Source organism: Battus philenor, unplaced genomic scaffold (assembly GCF_028537555.1).
Source record: "Battus philenor isolate CCGP_79_NKW_IND1 unplaced genomic scaffold, ilBatPhil1.0.hap1 SCAF_3, whole genome shotgun sequence".
NCBI lineage: Eukaryota > Metazoa > Arthropoda > Insecta > Lepidoptera > Papilionidae > Battus > Battus philenor.
The window spans coordinates 11,969,458-11,994,347 of NW_027181693.1; the positions used below are offsets into that span (position 1 = coordinate 11,969,458).

Sequence of the window (24,890 nt, forward strand, 5' to 3'; positions counted from 1 at the left end):
ACTACAAATAATGTTTTATAGACGATGTGTAATAATTTTCAGGCTGTAATGGTTTTATTACTGAACGCATGGGCGGCGCTTCTGGTGACTTTTGCTTTGGCTACCCTTGTACTTCAACTTCTGGGGGTGATGGCGGTCCTCGGCGTCAAGTTGTCCGCAGTACCGGCTGTTCTCCTGGTGCTGGCTATCGGACGTGGTGTACACTTCACTGTACATTTGTGCCTGGTAGGTTTCAAATAGTTATCAATGTTACTAAAAATTAATAGTATATGAATTGAATTCCCTAGCGGCCTAGTAATTAAATTCCTTACACGAGCGAACAACACAGTAGGCTATTTAATAGGCTAATTATTTATGCTAAATTATAACTTCAACATACTTAGAACAAAAAACGACAAATAAAATACTTACTAATTTTACTTCACTCTGCTATTAAATAAAGATGATTGAAGTTTTTTTTTCATAAGTTTCAAATCTTTTTAATTTAATCAGTATTCCGTTTTACTTTATGTCTTTATTTCTAATAAAATTTTATCATAGTCCTACAAATTAATTTCTGAAATAGAAAACTAGAAAAAAAACAACATATAATTTTACTTATTTGGAGAAATGTAGAAGTTTGAAGTGATACATATAAAATGAATTAATGTTTAAAAGTTTCGTTCTCTATCTATGTGTATGCTGCCTGAAAGTAGCAGCTCGATTTTAAATGTTGTTTAATTTGTTGTTAGAGTGTTATAAGTTTGAGAAAAACCCTGATGATCTTTTAACACTATTGTTGTTGCTATGTCTAAGTTTTTTTAGAAATCCCTATATAATAGTTGAAGGAAAATACCTAATATTGTTTTAATTTCCAGGGCTTCGTCACCTCGATCGGATGTAGAAGACGTCGAGCTTCATTAGCATTAGAATCAGTCCTTGCTCCAGTTGTTCATGGAGCGTTGGCAGCGGCATTAGCAGCCTCGATGTTGGCCGCTAGTGAGTTTGGCTTCGTTGCAAGATTATTCCTACGGTTGCTACTAGCGTTGGTTATACTGGGGCTTGTCGATGGACTTCTCTTCTTCCCTATCGTGTTATCTATTCTCGGACCAGCTGGAGAGGTATGTAAAATCTTTTCTAGTAATAACTACTTGATTTAATTACATCTAATTGTTTAATACACGAAATTAAATCATCCCCATAATTTTAGTTGTAGCACGTACGTACATTTAGCCCTCCCTCAAATATTTTTAATTAAAACTCTTTAAAACGGCCTTTATGCAAAAAAATAATGCAAAATTTTTTAAGCTTGGAAGTAACATCGGGGTGGACGTTCTACGCTCCACTCCGGACTTTAAGACCTTGGCGGATAAATGTTTTTCGCTTTATGTGGTCTGCTCACTGCCTTTTTTCTAACCCACTGGGTTGCATAGGTTACTTGCGTTCGTCTTTATATGCCTCTTCCACGGCTTTAGCGACTGTGAACTTGCCAATGAGACCCACAGTGAGAGACCACTTTTCCATAAGTCACCAGGTAACATAACTATCTACGATGAATGAGCTCATAGATCTTCATCTTCAGGCACCTAGAGATATAAGTTTAAAATTTTAGTTCTAATTATTTTTAAAGCGACAGCTGATATCGTTTTCATATATGTATTTTATTATAATTAAATGTAATCTGAATTAGTAAATATTAAGATATCGTAGAAACTTGTAGTTATTTAAACAGGTTGAATATGTTGATGTTGTTAGTAATAAATATTTTTTTTCCCAGGTAAGGCCATTAGAACATCCAGAACGGTTGTCAACGCCTTCGCCTAAGTGCTCACCGATACATCCTAGGAAGTCGAGTTCTAGTGGCGACAAACCAAGCCGAGCAAAGTCTGCGCCGCGGCCGTCTGCGCCTTCCCTAACAACTATTACAGAGGAACCGCCCAGTTGGCATAGCTCCGCCCCATCCGTCCAATCTTCTATGCAGTCCATTGTCGTCCAGCCGGAGGTCGTTGTTGAAACAACTACATACAACGGAAGTGATTCCGCCTCCGGTCGATCCACACCTACCTCCAAGACTACACACTCTGGTGCTATTACTACTAAGGTAAGAATATTTTTTTTTGCTTCCTTCAGAGTGCAATCATCAATGTTGCCGAAAGACGCCCACTGCAAGGCATATGCCTATCTCAAAGATCGCCACGATGTCTGACCTTTTGCAGCCCGTATCCACAGACTTCCCGTCTCCTTGACTATGTCTTCGGTCTACGTAGTAGAGAGCCTACCCGCGCTGCATCTACTGACTGGCTCGTGGTCGCCAATCGAGAACTTTTCGACCCAAATAGACAATAACAATCCAACATTTTTTAATTTTGTCATTTTAAAATGAAGATAAATTAGTTATATAATGCATTTTTTTACAGGTCACTGCCACAGCTAATATTAAAGTAGAAGTGGTAACTCCAAGTGATAGAAAGTCGAGACGTTCCTACCATTACTACGACCGGCGCAGAGATCGCGAGGATGATCGTGATAGAGATAGGGAACGAGATAGAGATCGGGATCGTGACAGAGATAGAAGTCGCGAAAGAGACAGAGATAGAGAGAGGTCAAGAGAACGAGACCGAAGGGAACGGCATAACAGGGACGAAAGGGATCATCGAGCTTCACCCAGAGAAAATGGTCGGGACTCCGGACATGAAAGCGATTCCTCCAGACACTGAGTTACGTTAGCGAATGAAATAAGTAACGCAGTGTGAATATAATTCGTGACAATACAGTGCTATCAATGGGCAGTGAATTTGAGTATTTAATGCAATTAATGAAATGACATCTTTACCTAAAGTTATGATGGTGTGTATCTCCTTGTAATTGAGATTAGCGTGTATGACATGTTTTAAGGTTCGTAATAATGTTTTGTAATTTAACACAGCCTTAAGACAGTATTATGATTGTAAATTTAAGTTTAACTCTCCAGTGAATTATGATTGTAATGGAGGCTACAGGTTTTGGTGTATTGTTGCTGATTGGAAGATGTACAACGTACTGAAATCATTCCATAATACGGCGCTATATACATTGCCGCCAAGCGTAGGAATGTATCAAAGCATTTACGTCAATCTTTAAAGGTGAACTGTCAGTTTGTGTTGCTAACCTGAATTAATATTTATTTTGTTTGTTCCTATGTTAAGACATTTCAACTTCATCTCCAAATATTTTTGTTACATTTGTGTGTGTCTAAAGACTGTGGTCAAATATAATTATTAATTTATCATATTATTTATTATTTGTGTCTATAATTATTTTTCTGTCGCCTCAATTGAAGGGAGACGAACGTATTGTACAAATTATTTAGATAGATTTTAAATTAGGTAAGGCATTTATTTATGAGATTAGTTAGAAAACATAATATACCTATTCTTGTATTGTTGTGATTTTTTAGATAAGATCGGGTATATTTGTGAAGAAGACTGCATTTAGCGATCAAAATATGAAGAAAATCAAAGTACAATATAGCGGATAAAACGATGCTATCCAATAAAACGACACAAGGATCTGAATTTATAGATCTTACTCTGACCTCAGTAGATGAAATTAATGACTAGCGTTGTGACATTTTGTGCAAAGTACTTATTAGGATATATTAATTTATACGTACGTAACTTAATGGTATCGTGTAAATATAGTTTTATTGTTAAGTACGACGCTAATTGTAAGCAAGTGCCTACGCCGAACAAACAACAGTTCCAATACTTTGATAAGTTTTGTTACATAAAATATAACTAAGAAAATCACGCACAATTTTAGAATCAATTTAAAATTTTAAGAAAATATTGGCTATGAATTTATTTCAGCACGAAGTGTTTTAATACTTTTTTTTTAACTTTTAATGTAATTTTCGTTTCTTTATAACAACATCCACAGACTGCGAACCACCGGAATGATTACTAAAAGATGTATTTTCTATGCACAATGTATTGTTCAAACTTCGTGTAAAAATGTCGACTGTATTGAGAAAATAAAAATAATTTTTAAACCTTTTGCATGTGTTTTTATTATTTTATTGCTCGGCGATGTTTAAAAAAATAGTGCTTGTTTTATAAAGTGATTATAGAAAATTTTGTTTTCTAATCGAATCGATTTGAAAAATCGATTTTTGTATTCGATATCTAATAAGATATTTTTTTTAATTTTATGTGCTGTCCTCTTAATATTTAAACCAAAAACTGTACATATATTAATAAGTTGATAATGACATGATGATCGTCATTATCAATGTGTTTTTAAACAACGCAATGTTAGCTTCTTTAGTTTTTAATGGTATGATATAATTAATAAATAAAAGGCAATCATTTACCAATACAAATATGATTAAACCTTGCAAGAAAATGCATTAAGAAGATATCATTTATTCATTCTCTATAAAGAACTTAATATTTTGTTATTTCCATAACCATTAATTTTTGGATAAGGAATCTACATTAATTGAGCTGTACATTCAACCTTTTAATTTTTTTAACCTACTTCCTATCTTTCTGTATACATTATTAACATTTCTAGATAATACTGACTCATCAAGATATCTATAGAACCATAAGGCTCGGAGATTTAAAATATGGAAGAAATTTTTCTTTCGCCCAGTAGAGATTAGCTAAGAATGGATTCCATCCGTAAAAAGATTTAACGTGCATTCATTAGGTTCGCGAAACGGGCGGGAAGTAGTATGTACGTATATTTGAGATTTCCAGGTAAGTACTGACTTGCATTTGATGAAGAGGCAGCAGTTTGTTAAGAGTCGAGTTGTTATGTTTATAAAACTTGGTCAGAATGGTTTTTTTTTTTGGGTTGTTAAAAATAACCAAGACTGTATTTTATGTAACTACACCAACAAAATGCAGCGCGAGCCATACTTAGCGGGCGGTAGTATCCAATATCCAGAAAACGGTACAAAGATCCTCGTTGCAATAATACTCTTCCAAGTATTGACAATTTAAAATCGTATAGTAGGTTTATTTTAAGGCGGTCTTTAGTCTGAAGAACGATCTGTGCACGTAAACACGGTGCGATGATGGATGCGGAGGCTAAATATTTTCAATTAATTCTTATAATCGCCTTAATAAGGATTTTTGGCTTAAAAATTCAAAAGCTTATTATTATAAAATAGACCTTATAGGATCAGGTCGAAACTTTGGCGTGACAGTGACCAACACGTGAGTATGGCTTTATAATGGTATTTAGATGCTTACGACAGCTTTACGTGTTACATGGCTACAATTAATTTACTTTTGTTATTGTTATGGCTTCTTAGATGCTTATACCAAACATAGCTGACGTGTTAATACGTAAAACAACTTTTTTATTTAGTTTGCTAACAATAATATAATATTAACCGTTTCGTTAATTCTTTGTATACAATGTAAACTTGAGAAAAAATTGTTAAATTTTATTTAAAAGAGCAAGTATGGCTAGCTATATTCGAATGTTGATGCGCGCTGTTAGCCGTTTTAGCTTTTTCTTGGCAAGTATGGAGTTTCTGGCCGGCTCTTCCCTACGTTAATGCCTATTTAAAAAAGATATTTTGAATTGAATTGAATACTTTGAACAGAAAAATACTCTCGACTTTATGTAGTAAAAATTAAGTTACGTAGAATTATATGATACATTCATAAAAAAGTTTTGTAATAATGTTATAGATTACGAATATGTTGTTTGTGTACCTGATGTTAAATGATCCTTACAGTCGCTGCACGTCAATATCGATCGTTGAAAAAGAAAGGCGCTTTTATTCGTGGACTGTGCTGTTATGTCTCGATATCAGTAAGTAGGTTTCTTTTTTCTTTTCGAATCGCAGGACTATTGTACAGTTTTTTTTTTAAATTGGTTAGTAGTAGTAGTTACATTTTTTAAATTATTTTACAACACACATTTTATACAGATACAAAAGCTCAACTTTACAACGGCTGATTTTTCCATTATTGGTCACTAAAATTCATTAGAAGTCAATAATTTTATTTTTACGAGGCTTTAATAGAACAGGTGCAAACATAATTTACTTATAAAGTGCTTCAAATAAAAGCCTAACAGAAAAATTTTGACGTTTCTTTGTAGATTTTTTTAGCTGAAAACTAATCGAAGAACTGTTTTGCTGGTTCATAAGCTTTTCTTTCATTTTTGATTTCAAAAGCAAGTTACAATTTTATTAATTACAAAAGTGCATGATATAAATAAAAGGGAAATTCGAACGAAACAAAAAGTGAATTTATTTTTCTCTTATGCAATATGCAAATCAAACCATGTTCAAATAAAAAAAAGTCGGTGAACACGTACTATGGTGTTAGATGGCTGGACACTGATTCCAGAGAATTTTATTTATTTATTCTGTGGTCTTTTACAACTGGTATTTCACATATAGTATAAACATTAACAGATACGAATTACGAAGTACACATTATTATCAAATATAATTAAGCTAACTAGAAAGAAAGAAAACATATTATGAAAGTGTGTACAGAATGCATATACTTATTAATCTTTTGTTTATAGTTACAAAGAGCATAAAGTACCCAGCGCATACGTCGAATATAAGTTAAAGATGCTACATAAACATAGCGAGCTTTGACTATTCTTTCAATGAAATGTTATTATAGTTATGTATTGTTTTTTAAATTATTGTGTTGGTGTAAAATTCTGTGTACTTTAATTTATTTTACTACTTTCAAAACTTTCTTGAATTTATTTTCTTTGCTTGCTGTGATTTAACATTACAAATTTTGCAAAAACATGGAAGATATTTACAATAGGATACGGTTAACAGTAATTAAAACGAATAAGGCCAAATGAAAACTGTGTACGTTACAAATGCAGTGAATTATTACTAATTATTGTCCGTCGGTTTAAGCCGGTGTTGGTTATCCTAAATATAATAATTAAATCGTAAGTATTAAAACGTGAATTATAATAAACACACGATAATCACACAAATAAGCGCCCCAGTAAAATACAATGGTGCCAAAAACAACGACAAGTTTTTTATCACTGGCATTATATTACCCCTTACTAGATAAATAAACTTGTGTTATATTATTTTAATTAATTGAACATGACGTCTCCATTTCGGTTTTTCTATGCGTTAATTATTCTTAACCATGTCGCAATAATTATATATGATTTAAAATTATATTATTTTCGTTTTAAGGTTTGTTAGGATAGATAGGATTGTTTTGTATTAACCAAATAATTTTATTGCCAATAAAAGTTGCTAAGAGGTAGAAGGACTTTTCTCTAATCCGAAACGGATGTTGCGAGCAATTATATTTTAGCCGCAAACGAATTTTGTCTTTCCAATAACCGTTTACTATATAATGGGCTATTCTGTTTTATTCTTCTATACTACTGGAGAAAAATTCTCAATATTTATATAGATGAAAGTTAAAATAGTCATAGAGACCTACATAAATATATGTATTATCATTTATAAGTTAATGAATTATGAAATATCGAGAGAACAGGATTTTGGCGGCAATTTTGTAATATTCCTTAGAAAGGGGAAGCATGGGAATCAATAAAGGATTTCCTGGCGATATGCCCACGCATGTGCGTGGGACTACTACCTACCAGCGATTTTAATTCCTCGACTATCCAACGCTGCTATCTTTATAAACAAAGACACGAGCATATCCTTCCACGGTTAGATCGCTTTTTCAAAGAAACACATTTGATTGCTGTGTTACGCTTATATATTTAACCTGTTTGATAAATATAACTCTCTATATGGAGCGTACTGTCAATCCGTTGCATTATCAAATAAATCTCAGTAATAAGTATCGCAGCGTTGCGTTATTGGGCGTATGATTCGCGCGCAGCGCCACTGCGGCTGGTGGCGGGCAACGTGCGGGGCGCGGGGTGAGAGGCGCGAGACGCGGGGGACGGCAGGCCCGCGACGGCGCGCCTGGAAGCTCCGCGACATTCTGTCCTCGCCCTGCGACCCGCCTGCCAACTCTTAACCTCGCAGAAGCCGATGACTCACGCACAATAGATACTCCAGACTTGTCAGTGCAGTGAACGGTGTTAGATGTAAGCGGTGAGTGCCGGCGCCTGTGTGTGACAACCGACTGTCATGTGGGGAGTGCGATGGTGCTGAACAGCATGACGCCGCGAAGACCGTTCGCGCTGTTCCTGGCGCTGTTGGCCGCTGCGCTCGCCAACCAGATCGAGGACATACCTCACAATGAGTAAGAATTCTTTTCTTTTTGTATCTTACGGAGAAAGAAAGAGCCTGTAGCAATTTAAGCTGCAATATACCTAAACTTACTCATCTTTAATTAAAAAAACAGCATATTATTAAACTATAATGAAAACTGTCGAAAATTTTAATGTATGTAGCTAAATGCGACGTATATACTCTACCACGGGAACCTTTTCTCGAAAGTACATAATTATCAATAAAACAAAGAATTATTTTTGTTGTTAAATAATAATAGTACTTGTGAAATTCTTCGTTAAGTTCACGCATGCATAATCCTCTGCATGATTATAAACTTAATTTCTTTTTAAACATAAAATTTTCAACACTAACGCCGGCGTCTGTTATACATGCTGCAACTATCTGCAAACATTTTTTTACCTAAATTTCAATTAGTTGAACACTATTACATAACAAAATAAGAGTCATTATTAGAGAAATAAATAACCATAACTGGGGATAAAAATAAAGAAAAGTTTTGTTTAATTAAATGTGATAAAATGGTATATGTTGATGGTGTATCCAAACATTTATTTAAAACGATAAGAAAATAGTGTAAAAATATAATTGACACTTGTACATTCGTAACAACATTATAGCACTTGCGTTAAGAGTAGGAATAGACGTAAGGTGTTGGGTGTAAATAACAAGAGTTCTTACTCACGTTCCCTTGAAAAGATGTCGGGACGACGACACGACGCCGCCATGCGTACTTTTACACACGCGCGAAACGTAGTAATTAAAAACGCTACACTTTATATTGTTCAAGCGTCTGGTAAAGTGTTTAGGATTAGCCTGTTACCTTTCGAGATGGGTGGTCTCTGTAATAAATTATAAATATTGTTTAGTTTACTTTTTAAAACTTAATAATTTCAGATGATGCGAACGAATATTTTTTTTACCATTTTGTTAAAATGTTGTGTTCTTGGTTTGTATTTAAGTATGAATGTTGGATTTACAGTGCGATTATATCTTAATTCGTCTGCTGATTTTCGATACTAGAATAAATATGCATTATTCACAAATAAAAAATTCTATTATAGTGTGAAATATTTTAAGCAATCGTAGAGCTTAGAAATTAATTGCTCTACTTCCGTGTTAAGGTTATTGTAAAAGCGAACACAAAAATATATCCGTCTCTGTTTGTTGTGAGCTCGTTTCAGATAAGTGTACATTTTCAACCGACATAGCTTAAGTTGAAGGATTTAATTATAGGGGATTTCAATCTGATTCAATTACTAACAAATTTGGTTTTTCTGGCATTTCAAGACGTACATTAATGGATATTATAAATGATCCTTTATGGATAAAAATATAAATTTGTGAAAACTTATTGGTTATAACTTTTCATATATTATTAATAAGCAAAAAAAAAATTTCCAACACCCACGATTTTATATTAAAATAAGAAGACAAATAATTTTTTAATTTGCTATTTAAGGATGCTTGTCAAAATAGTTATTTGATATAATTAAGTGCAGAATAATTTCATTATTTTTTTTTATAGAGCGACACGCTATTATTTATACCGTGAATTAAAATGAAGTTACAGTCTTCCTGCTTTTGCCGCTAATGTATTATAAGTATGCCTCAGTGCATAATTTAATAATGCATCGCATAGTCCAAACAAATTGCATTAAGGTTTTAAGTAATATTACGAGAAAGGCTATCAACTAATAGTTATGTTCCGGCTTTAAAACGATGATCGATCGATCGCTTTAGATCCCGTTAAACACACACTTTGTATTATACAGGTTTATTGGTTATAGATGTAAAAGCTTTAAACGATGAATATATATATATTAATGTCAATTAAAATAGGGTAATTCCCATACAACAATTAATGGTTCTATAAATAATAAATAACGTAAAGCATAATAAACGTTTTTAAAATAATAAAATTAATTATTGTTGGTAAAAACTCGTATTTTCAATTAATCTGTATAATGGGATTGCTTTGAAATATGTATCAACAATTTATTTTTTTATATTTAAATGCGATAGGAAGATAGATAATAATAATTAATTTTGACGTATAATAAATTAAATTTCGAAATTATTTCATTAATTATTATTTTTCACACTTGACACATACCATTTACTGCTGCAATTGTATGTGTACGCTATATAATTTAGAGTATGGAAGAGAATTGTATTTAGCTTCATTTTTTCCAATGCATTCTAGTTAGCCTCTTTCTCTATCTAGAAATAGTTTGAATACAAGCGTGTAACCTTTTATCTATTCTTCCTTTTATTACTTATGTAATTAAAGGTGTCTTGTTACAATTTTGTATTAATTGTTTTTGTAATAAAATCAACAGAATCCTTATGTTATCGTCAATTATAAACAACTTTAATTCTTTTAAATAATTCTTTGTGCGTTATAATTACCAAAAGATGTTGATAAATTCTACGTCATTTTTGTAATGATGGTCATGTACCAGGAAAGAAAGGAATGCTTCACGCGCTTCCATTTTTGTAATTAAAATATTATGAATGTCTTATTAAGAATATTTTAAAATATTATCTATTAAACATACAATTTTTAATAACCGGCAATGTACCGTAACAAGATTCAGAAGCTCAAAAATAATTTAATAGAGATAGAGACAGTATATGATATTTAAAAACATGGATGTGACATGATAAGAAAGTTTGGAATGAATTGGTCTACCGTTGCATTAAGCATATTGTGAAAGCTATCACAAAAATAACTTGCTGACTTTGATGATGATCTTCTCAAATCAGGGCGCATTTGGAAATCTCGTAGCTCGTAGCATCCTAGCTCGTAGCATCGTAGCCTCGTAGCCACGTAGCCACGTAGCCTCGTAGTCTCGTAGTCTCCTAGCCCATAGGCATCACAGAGGAGTTCAATCTGATTCTAGCTTCTGTCAAATTAGCCTCAACTGGCATTCTTCTTATAACGTGTATAGGTAATTACTATAAACGATCCTACGCGGATAACATCAATTGATAAATATATATGAAGATTTACATTAAAATTATAGTACAAATATTTAAATAATAATATTATTCATACTGAAAATTTATAGAGGAGGTCTATGTTTAGCTGTAGCCGACATATATTTATATTTCTACATACGAAACATTCATAGAAAGAGTAACTTTATAATAGTAACAGTTACAGGATTAAGTGCAGTTCTGATACAAAATTGAAAAGTTGCGACCGTGTATTGCTAAGTGCCACGTATTCTTGTGCAAAGCTACGAATACGAAAATATGTATAGGGTATGAATTGTGAAGAGACTCGAGCTCCGAGGTCAAGTGTTGGTCTTGCCTCGCTTAATAGAATTTTGCTCTCACAATAAAACTTGAATGCATCTCTCTGCAATACGTACAATGATCTGCTTTTTTAAATTGTGACTTTAAGTTGACAGAGACATTCTTGCCTTTTAAGAATTCAAAATCATTTGTTGGTAATAAAGATACAATTTTTAACTTTTGTAATTGTTTGTAATGTATATAACTATATAAAAAATACAAGTTGGAAGGTCCGAGGGAATAAAGACTTATTAAAAAAACTTTAATTTATTATCAGAATTTTTTCAACTCGCATAATTCATTCCGATATTAAAAATAAAAAAAAGGGTACGATAGGAGTCTCCAAAAGGGGTTCTCAAATTCACGTACTGTTAAAAGCTGTACAAACCAAATGATAACGACTTCAAAAATGGTGACTCAACGCTGAGAAATCAATAATAAATTACACAAGAAAAAAAATTCGTTTCGGTAAGTTTCTCTATCAAATTGTAAATTGCCGCTATATCAAGATTACGAAAAAGAAGGATTGGTTCTAATGGATCCATTGCCCTACCCACTGCTATAGATAGCCCATAGACAAAGTGAATCAGTTTTGGTAATGGCTCTATGTCTAAGGAGGTGCTATATGGTAACGGTAAGTTTTAGCACAAAGTTTACAAGTTTTTAAAGAGTTAACAAGCTCTCAAGTGTAAGCATTTATTACCAATATGACGTGGTGTTCAACGATTACGAAAGTGTCTTATCCACCTCGTCACTTTTGTGTATAAAAAGGCATTCAAGTCGTTATACATTGTTGCAATTAAACTGTTATATTATTATAACAGCATATTGTCAGTCGTATAAAATATTCTATATTGGCCTTTTACTTTCAAAATGAACTTCGATATAAATCCTTTATATATTTTTGATCTTTATTTTCATTCTGCAAAGTATATGAAAATGAAGAAGTTATATTTAATTCATGAACAATATACTAATAATTAATGTGACTAAAGTAGGATTTACATAATATAGTGTTGTGATATGTATAGCATACAAAAGTATACTTGATAATGATAAAACTTGTGTAACCTTTAGCGTCCGTTTTTAGAAGTACCTTTGATATTTTGCGCCATAAATAAATTCAGATTTAATTAAAAACTATCCGTTTAAACCGTGTAGGTAGTTTGATATAACTGTTACCCGGGAAGGCTGTAGGCGTGTAACGACTACTTCATTGGAATCGAGTGGGTGACCCATGCAAAGTTTACTGGCTTTTGTTTTTCATTACAAATATCGTATTCGGTCTTCGAGTAATAAAATCATATTTGATTTTCAATCTTTTTTTTCATCTTCATAACAAGGACGATGTACATATAAACGATTGTTTTTATTTATGACTCTAATAACCGATTATATAACTAATATTTTGATATTTACTGTCGTCGTGATATTACATCGGAGTATAAATTCCGAGAATAAGTTGAGCCCTGAATATTTTATATGCTGTAATGTGAAAACTATATAATGCATATTTTCCGTTACATATTATATTATACAGAGTTTCTAATGCCAGATTAATGTTTTTAAATACAATATTTTAAAAGGTATAAATATATATATATATAATAATATATATATATAACGGTACGGGTAGAGGGTGGCTGTTGTTGTGTTCGAGTGAGCTCCGAGCGTTCGCCGTCGGGACATTTTTTTAGGGTAACGAATCGTTCGTAACTACTTGTCGACCATACACATTTTGTTTACACTTCGGTATTTGACGAATAAGTGATGGATTAAGTGTAAATTTACCCCTTTCAGGGGTGAAGAGATTCTGTGCAACTACTTCATCTAAGAACACCCTGGGCGCAGTCGATCTTCAAAAAAGTACTATCGAAAACATTAAACTAGTTGAAAGATGTTTACGAAAAACCTACGAATTTCAAAACGGAAAAGAGCAACCTCGCTGGGACTTCCAGAAGCATTAATGCATTTATCCTTTTACTGATATTTCAAAAAAGGATCTATATAGATCTGAGCATTTTTTAAATGTAAATTTAATTTTTTGGGACGACGGGGCGTATTTTTACTTAAGCGGCCACTTCAACAAGCAAAACTAATCTTAAGCTTGGACTGAAAAATCCAACCGTCTAGATTCCGTCTTATTATTATTTGGTCTGCCCCATACACTAATAGGTTACCTCTAATAGTTTTTTTTTCGATAATGCTCGAGGCTATGCGATGAATGTCAATAGTGAGAATTATCAAAACATAATTACGGATTTATTTTTGCCGAACCTGCAAGCTTATCAATAGTACTAATCACACACATCGTTGTAATGGTGCAACTGCACACAAGGCCAAAGCTTCGAGGACTTTGTTTAGGATTTCTTTTCCCCCAAATTTACCCCAAAAACTGGGGAATTTTATGGGTCCTTAAAGAGAGAGTTTACAAGAACATTCCCTGCAATCATGTGAATTTAAAAGAAGATATTCATCAAGAAATTAACTCAATTGAACCAAGTTCACTTTGAACAGTGTATGCAACTCGTCGGAAAATATTAGGATGATTTACTCATTAACAATAAAACCCACATTCCTATTGTATCGCATAATGCTTTTATTAGAACTTAGTATCAAATATTACAATTTTATTTAAATTTAAAAACATAAATCTGCCATCATGATTAAGAAATACTTACTGCGTGAACAGCTTAATTTTATAAATTACATCTCATTTCATTTTAATAGCATATTTCCGCAAAATATTATCATTTTTTTAACTATAAAAGTGATGAGACGTACAGGATTTTCGCCGAATGACGTGTACCTGCTCTTGTTTTATACACCGAAAGTAAAAGCAACTCTTACCGCGATTTGTATATCGCAGTAATGGGCACTTATTACCGACGCATGAATTAATTTCTTATGCAAATTTACTGACTACTCTTTTTCTCTTTTTCAAACCACCCCTAGAGATAATAACCATTATTGCTGTACTGGAATATTAAATGAAGGATATCGCGGTAATTGATAGTTTTACTCTACTAAAGAAATATATTATATGATTGATGAGGGCACCTAGGTCCGTATCACCGCACCATATAATTTGCTTTATTATCATTGTTTTAGTTACATGATATGTTAGGATAGCAATGAAACTGAACATTAGTGTGTGGCTTACACGTGTCTATGGCCGATGTCTATGTCTATGGCCCACACGCCCTAGACTCATAGGATTAAGACAATTCTGCAGGGCACGTATAAAAAACATTTATTGTCTTAATTGTGTAGTTTTTACCTGCTGGGTTCTAAAGTGGTTGTTCTTTTTATTTATAAAAATAGGTTTATTTTAGGACTGCTTTTGGAGCGAAGTTATATAAAAAGTCTTCGCTAATAAATTCGACATCAAAAAGCCGTGTTTTACGCCAAAAAGTATGTCAATATTTAAATGGAGTGGTTGTTGCTACAGACAGACACACTAACCTTAAAAAATTCGTAGCGTTTGTAATTTAAATACGGTTTTAATTGTACATACTTATGATCTGTCGCATTCTAATTGAAGAGAGAAAATATGTGAATTTATTTTTAATTACAACAGAGTTATTATTTCATAGAGGTGATTGGAAATAGGTATAAAACCTTTAAAGCCTATAACAAACAACAAACCTATAACAATTTTGTCAATCATTTTGTATATTTGTTAAGGCTTAAATGAATAAAATATATTAATATAATAAATTAGTTCAAAGTGTTCGAGGTTTTGTATCAACAGTAATTCTTTATCATGAGTTGTTTCTTTGACTGGTTGTACTCTTAAAAATTTTGCCAGAAACAGTTTAAGAATTTCGAGCGAGTAAAGTTAATGAAATTGTGAAACGATTAAACTAAACTATGTAACCTTACATCAAGATTGTTAGTGCGTACACATTAAGAACAAAAAATAAATAATAAAACGCTAGCGTGAAGGATTGTTCGTCTGAAGTGGCAGTTGACGGGGCATATAACTCATGCAAGCGATGGCCGTAGGGGCCGAAAGCTTCTTGAGTGGTGACAAGCACGTAGACTCGGCGTAGGTAAGCCCTCCACTAGGAGGACTGAAAACATAGTTTAGGTAGCGGAGAGTAGCTGAATGCGGGTAGCGTAGAACGGGTTATCGTGGCGATCTTTGGGAAAAGGCTATACCCTGCAGTGGGAGTCTATCGGAGGAAGAGAACAAGAAGAAGATGTTATAATATCGTGTATCGCCTACATTTGTAAAAGATTCTTTCGTCTTATTATATACCTGTTAATGTTTTGTCGAATAAAATGTAATCATTAGTACCTTTCCCCATTATTAATAATTAAAATAAAATTAAATCGTATAGAAATTCGTATATGTTACGTTACGTAAAGAACAACCGACGAATTGCCCAACCTCAATATGACAAAGATCAAATACCACAAAGCCTTGAGGCTTTTCCTAATAAAATTTGCGAGTACTTAGCCATAGGCTTTTGTGTAGGCAAGAAAGTTCCTTTATCATCGAGGAAACTTCGGTTGGGTGTATCAGTATTCATAAAGTAAAAAGGTCGTAGCTTATTGTAATACTACTGAATACTATTTATTGTAATAAAATGTCGATTCAATGTGAAAATATACTAATTTAATAAAATTTAAATTTACTTTATTACCATTGTACCGGTTATTAATTAATGTAGTAAATGCTTAAGGTCTTTTAGATTTATTTTCAAAAAAAAACTCAAAATTATTATGAAACTAAATGCTAGTCCAATGAAGTTAATTTAACTCAAATGTTTTTAATTTTTTGCCAGCAATATAACATACAGTTTACAAGAACATTTTTGGTAGCCGCAAGAAATCATTTCACGGTTGTTGAGGTATATCCACTTGTTTGCAAGTATAGTATCTTAACAAGGATTCATCAACTAGATTTTAGTCAGTACGAAATAGCTGAAAAGTTTATGTTATAAAATACCTATACTTGTCTAAAAACTAAGGCGAGAGAGAGAGAGAAAAGCTAAGGATCCAAGATTATGATCTATGATTGTAATATTCATTGTGTATATATATAAATATATGTATATATATATATAAGCATGTGCGCTCTATAAACGAAGATTAATTGTTAATTATGGTTGTCATAGTATTTAATTTCTGTAACCCCATTTACAAATCAACATTTATGTTGTTGTTTTTGACTTATTGAATACGTTCTAAAGTATTATACCTAAAGCTTCTATAAAATCCAAACACTATTAAATAAGACTATGGCAGGAAATGACGTCTACGTCCAGTAGCAATTCATGAAGGTTGTTATGTTGTACATAAATACATAGAGTGATATAAATATATACTGCATTTGGAATATAATAGATTTAAAGTTATTGCGGCACCGACATTACTCTTTATACTTTAATTTATATAAAAAAAAAACAAAATAAGTTTTAAAAGGCCCGTTATTACATTTTAACAAATCCGTTTCAATTTTCCCTAAAGTATGAGAGGCGAGTTTCCCCATGAATCCCGTACACAGCGTAGCGTGAAAAATAATTTGTCATCAAAGCGCTTGCTCGCATTTAAAATTCAATTTAATCTATTTTATTTAATTAAAATTTTACCAGAAATAAAAAAAGAATTCGTGGCATTACCATAGGAGGTGTGGTGTATTCATAAACATAATACAGATGTGCACGTTTTTACATCCGACCGTTGATATTTCTCGACCATATAACTTTTATTATCACCGCTGTTATACATTGTTTGAGGTTCAATCGTTCGACGCTGTTGGGTATCCTCCAAGGAGAATAATGAACACAATTCAAATGACAGCTCAATCCGGGTTCTCCTCTCGGGACTCTTTCCACAACCACTCCATGGAGCGTCCGCCTAAACGGTTTTAAAAGTTGGCGGCCTAACAATAGGATGTAATAAACAATGTATCAGACTTTGCCGAGGTTTCTAAGGAACTTTCGAGCGTAGATACTATAATATGGAAATTTATAGTAAGAGCTTTTAGCGCTATTCCACCTGAATAGTTGGTGACCTCGTAAATGTAAACTAAAAACCCCATCAGGATTTTTCAAAACCTGTCTATATGTAATCCTTATTTATTAATATGATATTTATATACTCGTATAACTCATTTATTCGTTTAAAATAACAAAGAAGAATAACCTAATAACTTGCAAGGTTGTCTGTCTATCCTGTGAACGTCCTTCGCTGCAGCAAGCACCGTCTGTGGTTTCCATTTCAGAATCTAAAGGCCCGAGTGGCCATCAGTTCTGTGCAATGTGGCCTGCCTATTGCCACTTCTATTTGCCAATACACTGAGCTTTGTTGGTTAAATTCGTTCGTCTATCCATAAGTATATCGTAAAGGAACCAAACGTGCTATTTATGATGCTTCTATTTTAGTACAAAATCCGCTACATAACATTGGGCTCAAACGTACGACGTTATAGCGCTGTTATTCAATAGTTCAAGCAATGTTCAATCCTGATTATAAATAACTGTATAAACGTAAAAAAGCAGTATGATATTAAGCTTTACTTTCGGGCGGCAATAGTGCAAAATGAAAAAAAAATATAAAGCTTTAAAGTTAATTAAGTGTTGAAAAAAACTAATTAACAATTCATGCCAATATATGCCATTGGCTTGTTTTGTAGGAAAAAGTAGTAATTATTTTACTTAATAACTTAATTAAGTGTTAATAACAGAGTGACGAGATTATTAAAGCTATAGAATATTCTACTAAAGGTATATTTTTAATTAGTGATGATTGGCTTCTCATTGTATAGTGTTAAAAGTTTTAGCCATCGTTTGCTATGTGGCCATAAAAGACGACTCGTCATTTCAGTACATAGACGCCCACTCCAAAGCATAAGCTTTCCAATGAAGCCATAAATGGTCTATTGACGATCGCAGTGTGGCATTATGGTACGAAAAGGACGCTGCTGCCCATCCTCTAGAAACTTATTTATGAGCAGTGGTAATCCTATATAATTAATGCACAAAGTGTGAATTATATAAAATTACGGGAATTGAAGTTGTGACCTACGACACCAGTGAAGTAGTGGTATCACCATTGTTTCACTATCAGTCTACCACTGCAAAGACATTCGATACTGTTGAAAAAGTAATACAATGCGTTTGTTAAGTTTCAAATAAAATAAAATGATTAATAAATTATAGTGTACTATAATAAAATAATATTTTTAAATGTTATATTATTACTAAAATCTTGCAATGTATGAAAAAGAATATATATATTTTAGTAATTGTTGTTAATAATAAAGAAATTAAAACGGTATTGATTCTGTAATACGTCTTGTTTTCCTTTTCTTTCAGTTTGAGAGTACGCAGCATGTGTTAGCTAGTTGAGTAATAATATTAGTTATTTGCTATTGGAGCGTGGTACTGAGCGACCTGATTATTAATTGATATATCGGCTATTAACGCAGCAATGCAGAATATGTCGTAGCGGAGCTACGATTAGAAAGTAAAGTAGCCTTTGTGCGTATGTTCAATACGAGTAGTGAATAATCATTTAATAATTTAACAGGCATCGAGATTTATGAAGTTGTTGTATATTAAACATTATATTAACACAACTTCATAAAATACATCTCATTATTAAACACTTAAAGCCTAGCTATTTAAAATCGATACATTAATAATGAATTTTTTTTAATATAATTGGCAGTGAAATAAAATACAGACAATTTTTGATTTATTCGTATTTTTATTAAAATAAGATAACCTAAAGTGATCACTCGTGTTGTAAATTACGAGAAAAATACCAGAAGAGCCTAATTTTGATAGAAATTTAAATCAGATTGAGCTGCCTATAACGACATCCTTAAATTTAAAGCTACCAGGGTTTTTAACACGATTTGATTTTTGAAGCGCCCACAACAAAGTCAGATGGGTTATTTTATGTGTTCAATTTCTTATTGCTTAGTTATTTACTTATTAAGAGCCACGAATAAATTTACTGGGTTATATCAAATAACTTTCATTACGAAACGGTAATAGAAATCTATATTTCGATCACATAGCTATGGTGAACAAGTAATTTAATTACGAGGGTTTAAAGTAATTAAATTCAATTGTAAGCGTACTATATATTTCAAGGTAATTCGATATGAAACCTAGCGATCCATCATTACATTAGCGTCAAAGCAAAATTCCCCGATCCAATTACACAAATGTCCTTGAAGGTAAAGATTTCTCCCTGCCTAAATTCGAACCTTAATGGCGGTTTTCTTGAAACACATTTGTACTAAAGAATGCTTTAGTGAATCTTTAATACGACGCACGTGACGTCTCGGGCGAGCTTTTTAAATCTCAAACCCACATGTTATATGTAATTATTTAAATATAAAGCCTTATAAAAAGTTACGGTTTTGGTAAAGTATTAATTTCAAAATACCTATAAATATATATACTATAGGTATTTGTCGAATGTGTGTTGTCGGCGATGATATACTAATCCGCGACGTGGTAACTTACGACGGGCCTCTTAAGAATGATCAAGTTCATCCACAGAGCAATGGAGAGGGCTATGCTCGGAGTTTCACCACGAAATCGAATCAAAAATGAGAATATCCACTGAAGATCCAATATCGCCGATGTAGCTCTAAGAATTACTCAACCGAAGTGGCAGCGGGTGTAACATATCGTACAATCAATGGCCGTTGGGGCCGAAAGGTTCTCGAGTGACGACCACGGGTCAGTAGATGCGGACCGATGATATAGTTAAGATCGCGAGAAGTCGCTGGACCGATCTTTACGGGAGGCCTATGCCTTGAAATTGACGTTCATCGGCCTAAAAGAATATTTATTTCAAAGAGCATCTAGAAGAAAGCAAAGTCATTAATTCTTCTACGGTATAATATTAGACAAACTTAATATTATGTGATAGAATAACTTGGTATTGTATCTGGCATTTAATTTGGCACGTCGGAAACAAACATTCCTGTAGGTTTGGTTTTTTTAAGATTTCTCTTTTTCTATTGAAATTATCAAATCGATCTACAAAATCGATTGATTTAATCTCAGTCGAAAGTGCTGCTTTCCTGCGAGACGTCAAATTAAATATCGCATACTATAAGTTCAGTCCGGACACATATAAATAACGTATCAGTCGTTCCAAGATTACGTTCCGTTTTGTGTTTTTTTCATTTCACTATTCAAGAGATTTTAAAAATTACTCGAGCTATTTTTATCGCTAATACATAGCGAAAGCTAAGTTCTGTACCTTTACAATAAATATTGATATATTTAATTAATGAACATGAAATTAAATATATGCATTTCAAATCCAAGAAAGATGAACACTTCATGAGAATAATACTAAAGTGTCGACTTTGACAAATATTGTAATCTATAAATGATCTAAGAAGAACCTACAATAAACTCCGAATAGTTTTAAATCACTTTCACACTTTGAAATAATTGTACTGTATTCATCGGACAAAGTTAATACCAAAAAAGCACAACTTCTCATTGTATAGTTATAATGGGCTAAGGATAAGTTTAGTAGGAGTAATTGTAGGGTACATTCGAACTTTAAACTTTTCCAAGCCTCTGTTTTGGTTATTCCTATTCACGACGCTATTTGTCGTGTTTTTGAATTGATTTATATTTAAAGTATGATTGAAATATTTGGTGGCTGTCCGTTAAAAATGAATGACAAAATTTGTACATGACTAAGAATTTAATAATGAATGTAAAAGAACAAAGAATTGACAGTAGAATTAGATAAACACATCTTTTTCGGCTTTATTAAAAATAAAGAAAGATAGTGGATACTAAGCTAAACAAAAGAGTTTCTCCAGGTCGACAGAATACGCTGGATGTAGGCCGTTTCCAAACAGTCCTGTCTGGAATCTTATAAGAGAGGCTCTGAAGGTTCTACGGCAGTTATAATGATAATAATGAAGTTATAAATATAAGTAATGTTCAAAGGGACTATAAATTAATTTATATGTATCGCTCAAAAAAATAGCCCTAGCCGCTATAGTTTCTACGCGCTATGTGGCCTGCATATTGTCACTTCTACTTATAGAGCCGTTGCGTTATATTAGTCACTCTCGTACGTTTACGGATCTCCTCTTTATTAATGCACTCGTAAGAAATCCCGTGCTCCCTCCCAAAATCCCTTTCATGGATTAGCTACTGTGAGCTTGCCAAAAAGACTCGAAGTGAGAGACCATGTTTCAGTACCGTAAGTCTTGTCTATTTATCCAATTATTAAAAGACCGTTAATTAGCACGCTGCTGTGAATATTTTTAGTTGTTTTTGTGCCCTTTGTTTTATTAACAATCATCAGTTCATAGTGAACTATTTAAAATTTGTACTGTATATAAAATATTTTCTATAATGCTATTTTGTTTTCTAATGTAATTCCAATTATTTATAGTTTGTCGAACATTGATATCCTAGTTGTGTGTGTACCAAATATTTCCCATCCTGGCGTCTATTTCACGTCTATTAAGTTATTGTTCGTAGAAAAAAGAACCAGTCAAATTTGCGCATTGTTAGACATGAATTTATTTATCGTTATTTATAATTATAGCGCCGAAGAAGTTAATAATAAACAATAAATTCTTTTTATTTTGATACTTGGACACGAAAAGATTTATGCGTGAATTAAAAACTAAGTCGTTGGTCGCAATGGAGCTCGTTTTATTGGTCCGAGCGCGGTCCGTACAAACAGCCAAATAGAACTAGATATGATCTGCTTCCACTACGTAAATATTTGCGAAGCGCACGCGGGGCACATGTCAAAGGCGCCGGCCGGAGTATTGATCTAGAGAGGGGCGGGTCGGCGCGGGGCTCGCCGCTGCGTACTACGGAGGCTGACTTACGTAAGGGCGGATCGTCTGACACCCCGTCTGCCGGCCCGACGCCGCTGATTAATAAAACGAGCGGTATCGGCCCGCTGCAACCGGAGTATCACCACTTTCATCTTTAATGAACTTCGTTTAAGCACAACGTCGGCTCGGACGCTATCAGCGCAGCTCGCTCCACGTCCAAAGATTTATAGCTCAGATAATGGACAGACGCAAAGTTCGCTTTTTGTACTTATCGAACACTGAGTAATATTTCCTCCGACTAAAATTACTTAATAATAATAGCAGAGACGACATCCTACTAACTATAGGTATTTATTATACATCAGATTTTCAACCCCTTCTATCATTACCTCTTGCTCTGTTTTTCTTTGTTCAATAATTCCATCCAACGGTTGTGTTGAAGAAATTTCCGTTTGTACAAAAGACACAAAAATAAATAAAAAAAGAAAAGAGAACTTACCATAATAATCATTTTTTTTAAATAGTACCATCTGCATTAAAAACGTACACAGTTTCAATTAAAGAAAATAAAAACTATGAATAATCAACCTTAACAAAGAAATCATTAAATTCTAAAAATCTAATATAACTGATAATTTTAAAATATAGTACGGTACTGGATTTGATACCGAAAATCTTATGTATAAAGCAGTATTTAATTATAAGACATTGTATTCAAACCTATTATATAATTTTTATTGTTTTGCTAATAAATCACTGACCTGATTTAACCCTTTTTTAAAAGTATTTATGTAATTTTTAGTCACAGATGAGGCCCCCATAAAGTATTAAAGCCTTTACAAACAATTTCAGTAAAGCGAGAGAGCTTTAACAAAAAAAAAGTGAAATACTGACAAAAAGTTTTGACGAGGAAAGTTGCTATAAACCATCGCAGGCCTACGAAATATGTTCAGAGAACATCAGCATTAGTGTTGAAATATATTTTTATACTTAAATAATTCAACAGTGGATAATGTGCTCTTTTTAACTGGATCTGTGGGAACCGATGTAAATTTGTCTATTCGCCATCTTGAAATAATCGACCATAAAGTGTAAGGAATAAAAATCGCAAATTAACCTTTTTTTTCCTTTCTACATAAAAAACTTTATTACAAAGCATTTTCATTAAGTATGTTTTTTTAAAAACTATACATTTGATGATATAAAAATTTCAATAGTTTTTGTAATTTGTTGTCTATTAAAAGGTAACTGTAATTTGATACAATATTTAAGAAGAATACATTACGCTAAGGTAAATTTAAAGAAGTAGAAATAAGATGGACGAAGAAATCATCATTATTATCAAGTCAGCTGATAAAGGCCACTGCAAGGTATAGGTCTAACCCAAAGATCGCTAGGATGAGTGATTTTGCGCTGCCTGTATCCAACGACTTCCCGGGACCTTGACTACATCGTTGGTCCACATAGATGGGGGCGTACCCACGCGTCTACCGTATCGTGATCGCTATTCAAGAAACATTTGGCCAACGGCCATCGGTTTCGCAGGCCATGTGCCCCGCACTACCACTTCAGAAAAACAATTCCACGAGCTACAAAGAAATCATCATTAAGTAGATTTCTTTTAGTAAATGATAAAAGGAACTTGAGAAAAATAATCCTCTGACAAAACATAAACATAACATGGAAATATTAAGAAATTAAACAACAAAAACGAATTGTTGAATTTATTATCAATGTCCTTGTCAATTTTGATGTAAACCTATACGTTCAGCTTCAGTTAAAATCAAGGAGATCGCTCCACAAACGGGCGACGTTAGTAATTCAGGTGAGAGGTAAATGGGGTTGCCGCCCGACCTGGCAGACTCTTAGCTTTAGGGTTAAACCGATTACAGTAACAAGATATTTCAAGATTCTCTACTTAATCTACTTCCCTTTGTTTTTTCTTGAAACGATCACGTCGTAAAAGAACGTGACATCATTGTTAAACGATTTAGAGTTTGTATTAAAAAATGAACAATACGAAATAAACTGTGTAATTTTAACAAAATAGTAGAATATCATCGTCATCATTTTAACTGCCCCACAGCTGGACATAAGCCTTCTCCATAAATTTCCAGTAGGACACTTTTAAAGATGCCTATATCCAGCGTCTTTAACAAGTCATTAACGAGGTCGTATGTCTATCACAGGAATATTAAAAAACTAATAATAGGAGGCCTTTTGAAAGAAGGTTTAAGTGACCGGTTTCAAATGTTGTTTAGTTTTTTCTAGTATTACTTTATTCACTAGTAAATTATTTCAATTGTTTATTCTCTTTTCAAAACCAGCGTATTAATCACACACGCCTCGTCAATCCAGGAAGCCATAACATGATAAATTTTAATAACATTTTATATGATATGATGATTATAGTTATAGCTTATAGGATTCTCGTCAGGCCACTTTATTTAAACTATATAAAATGGCGGCTCATGACAAAAGGTGATAAATTTTGGAACTTACGTAATATGAACAATGATAAAAATAAAGTTTCTCTTCTGCAAGGACTTCTGTCACCAAACAATGGAAACATTACAGGGATGATAAATACAT

At 33.0% G+C, this 24,890-nt stretch overlaps 2 protein-coding genes across 2 annotated transcripts in view; both read left to right on the forward strand.

The window, feature by feature from the left end:
* Positions 1–4,013, forward strand: part of ptc (protein patched) — a 36,732-nt gene extending 32,719 nt beyond the window's left edge. The window contains exons 13-16 of the mRNA XM_068770252.1: positions 43–225; positions 858–1,100; positions 1,757–2,080; positions 2,397–4,013. Of these exons, the coding sequence (XP_068626353.1) occupies positions 43–225; positions 858–1,100; positions 1,757–2,080; positions 2,397–2,696 (1,050 nt within the window). The 3' untranslated portion in view covers positions 2,697–4,013. The remainder of the gene's footprint in view (positions 1–42; positions 226–857; positions 1,101–1,756; positions 2,081–2,396) is intronic.
* Positions 4,014–8,103: 4,090 nt separating this feature from the next.
* Positions 8,104–24,890, forward strand: part of stol (stolid) — a 94,748-nt gene continuing 77,961 nt past the window's right edge. Inside the window, exon 1 of the mRNA XM_068770406.1 lies at positions 8,104–8,204. Coding sequence (XP_068626507.1) covers positions 8,104–8,204 — 101 coding nt within the window. The remainder of the gene's footprint in view (positions 8,205–24,890) is intronic.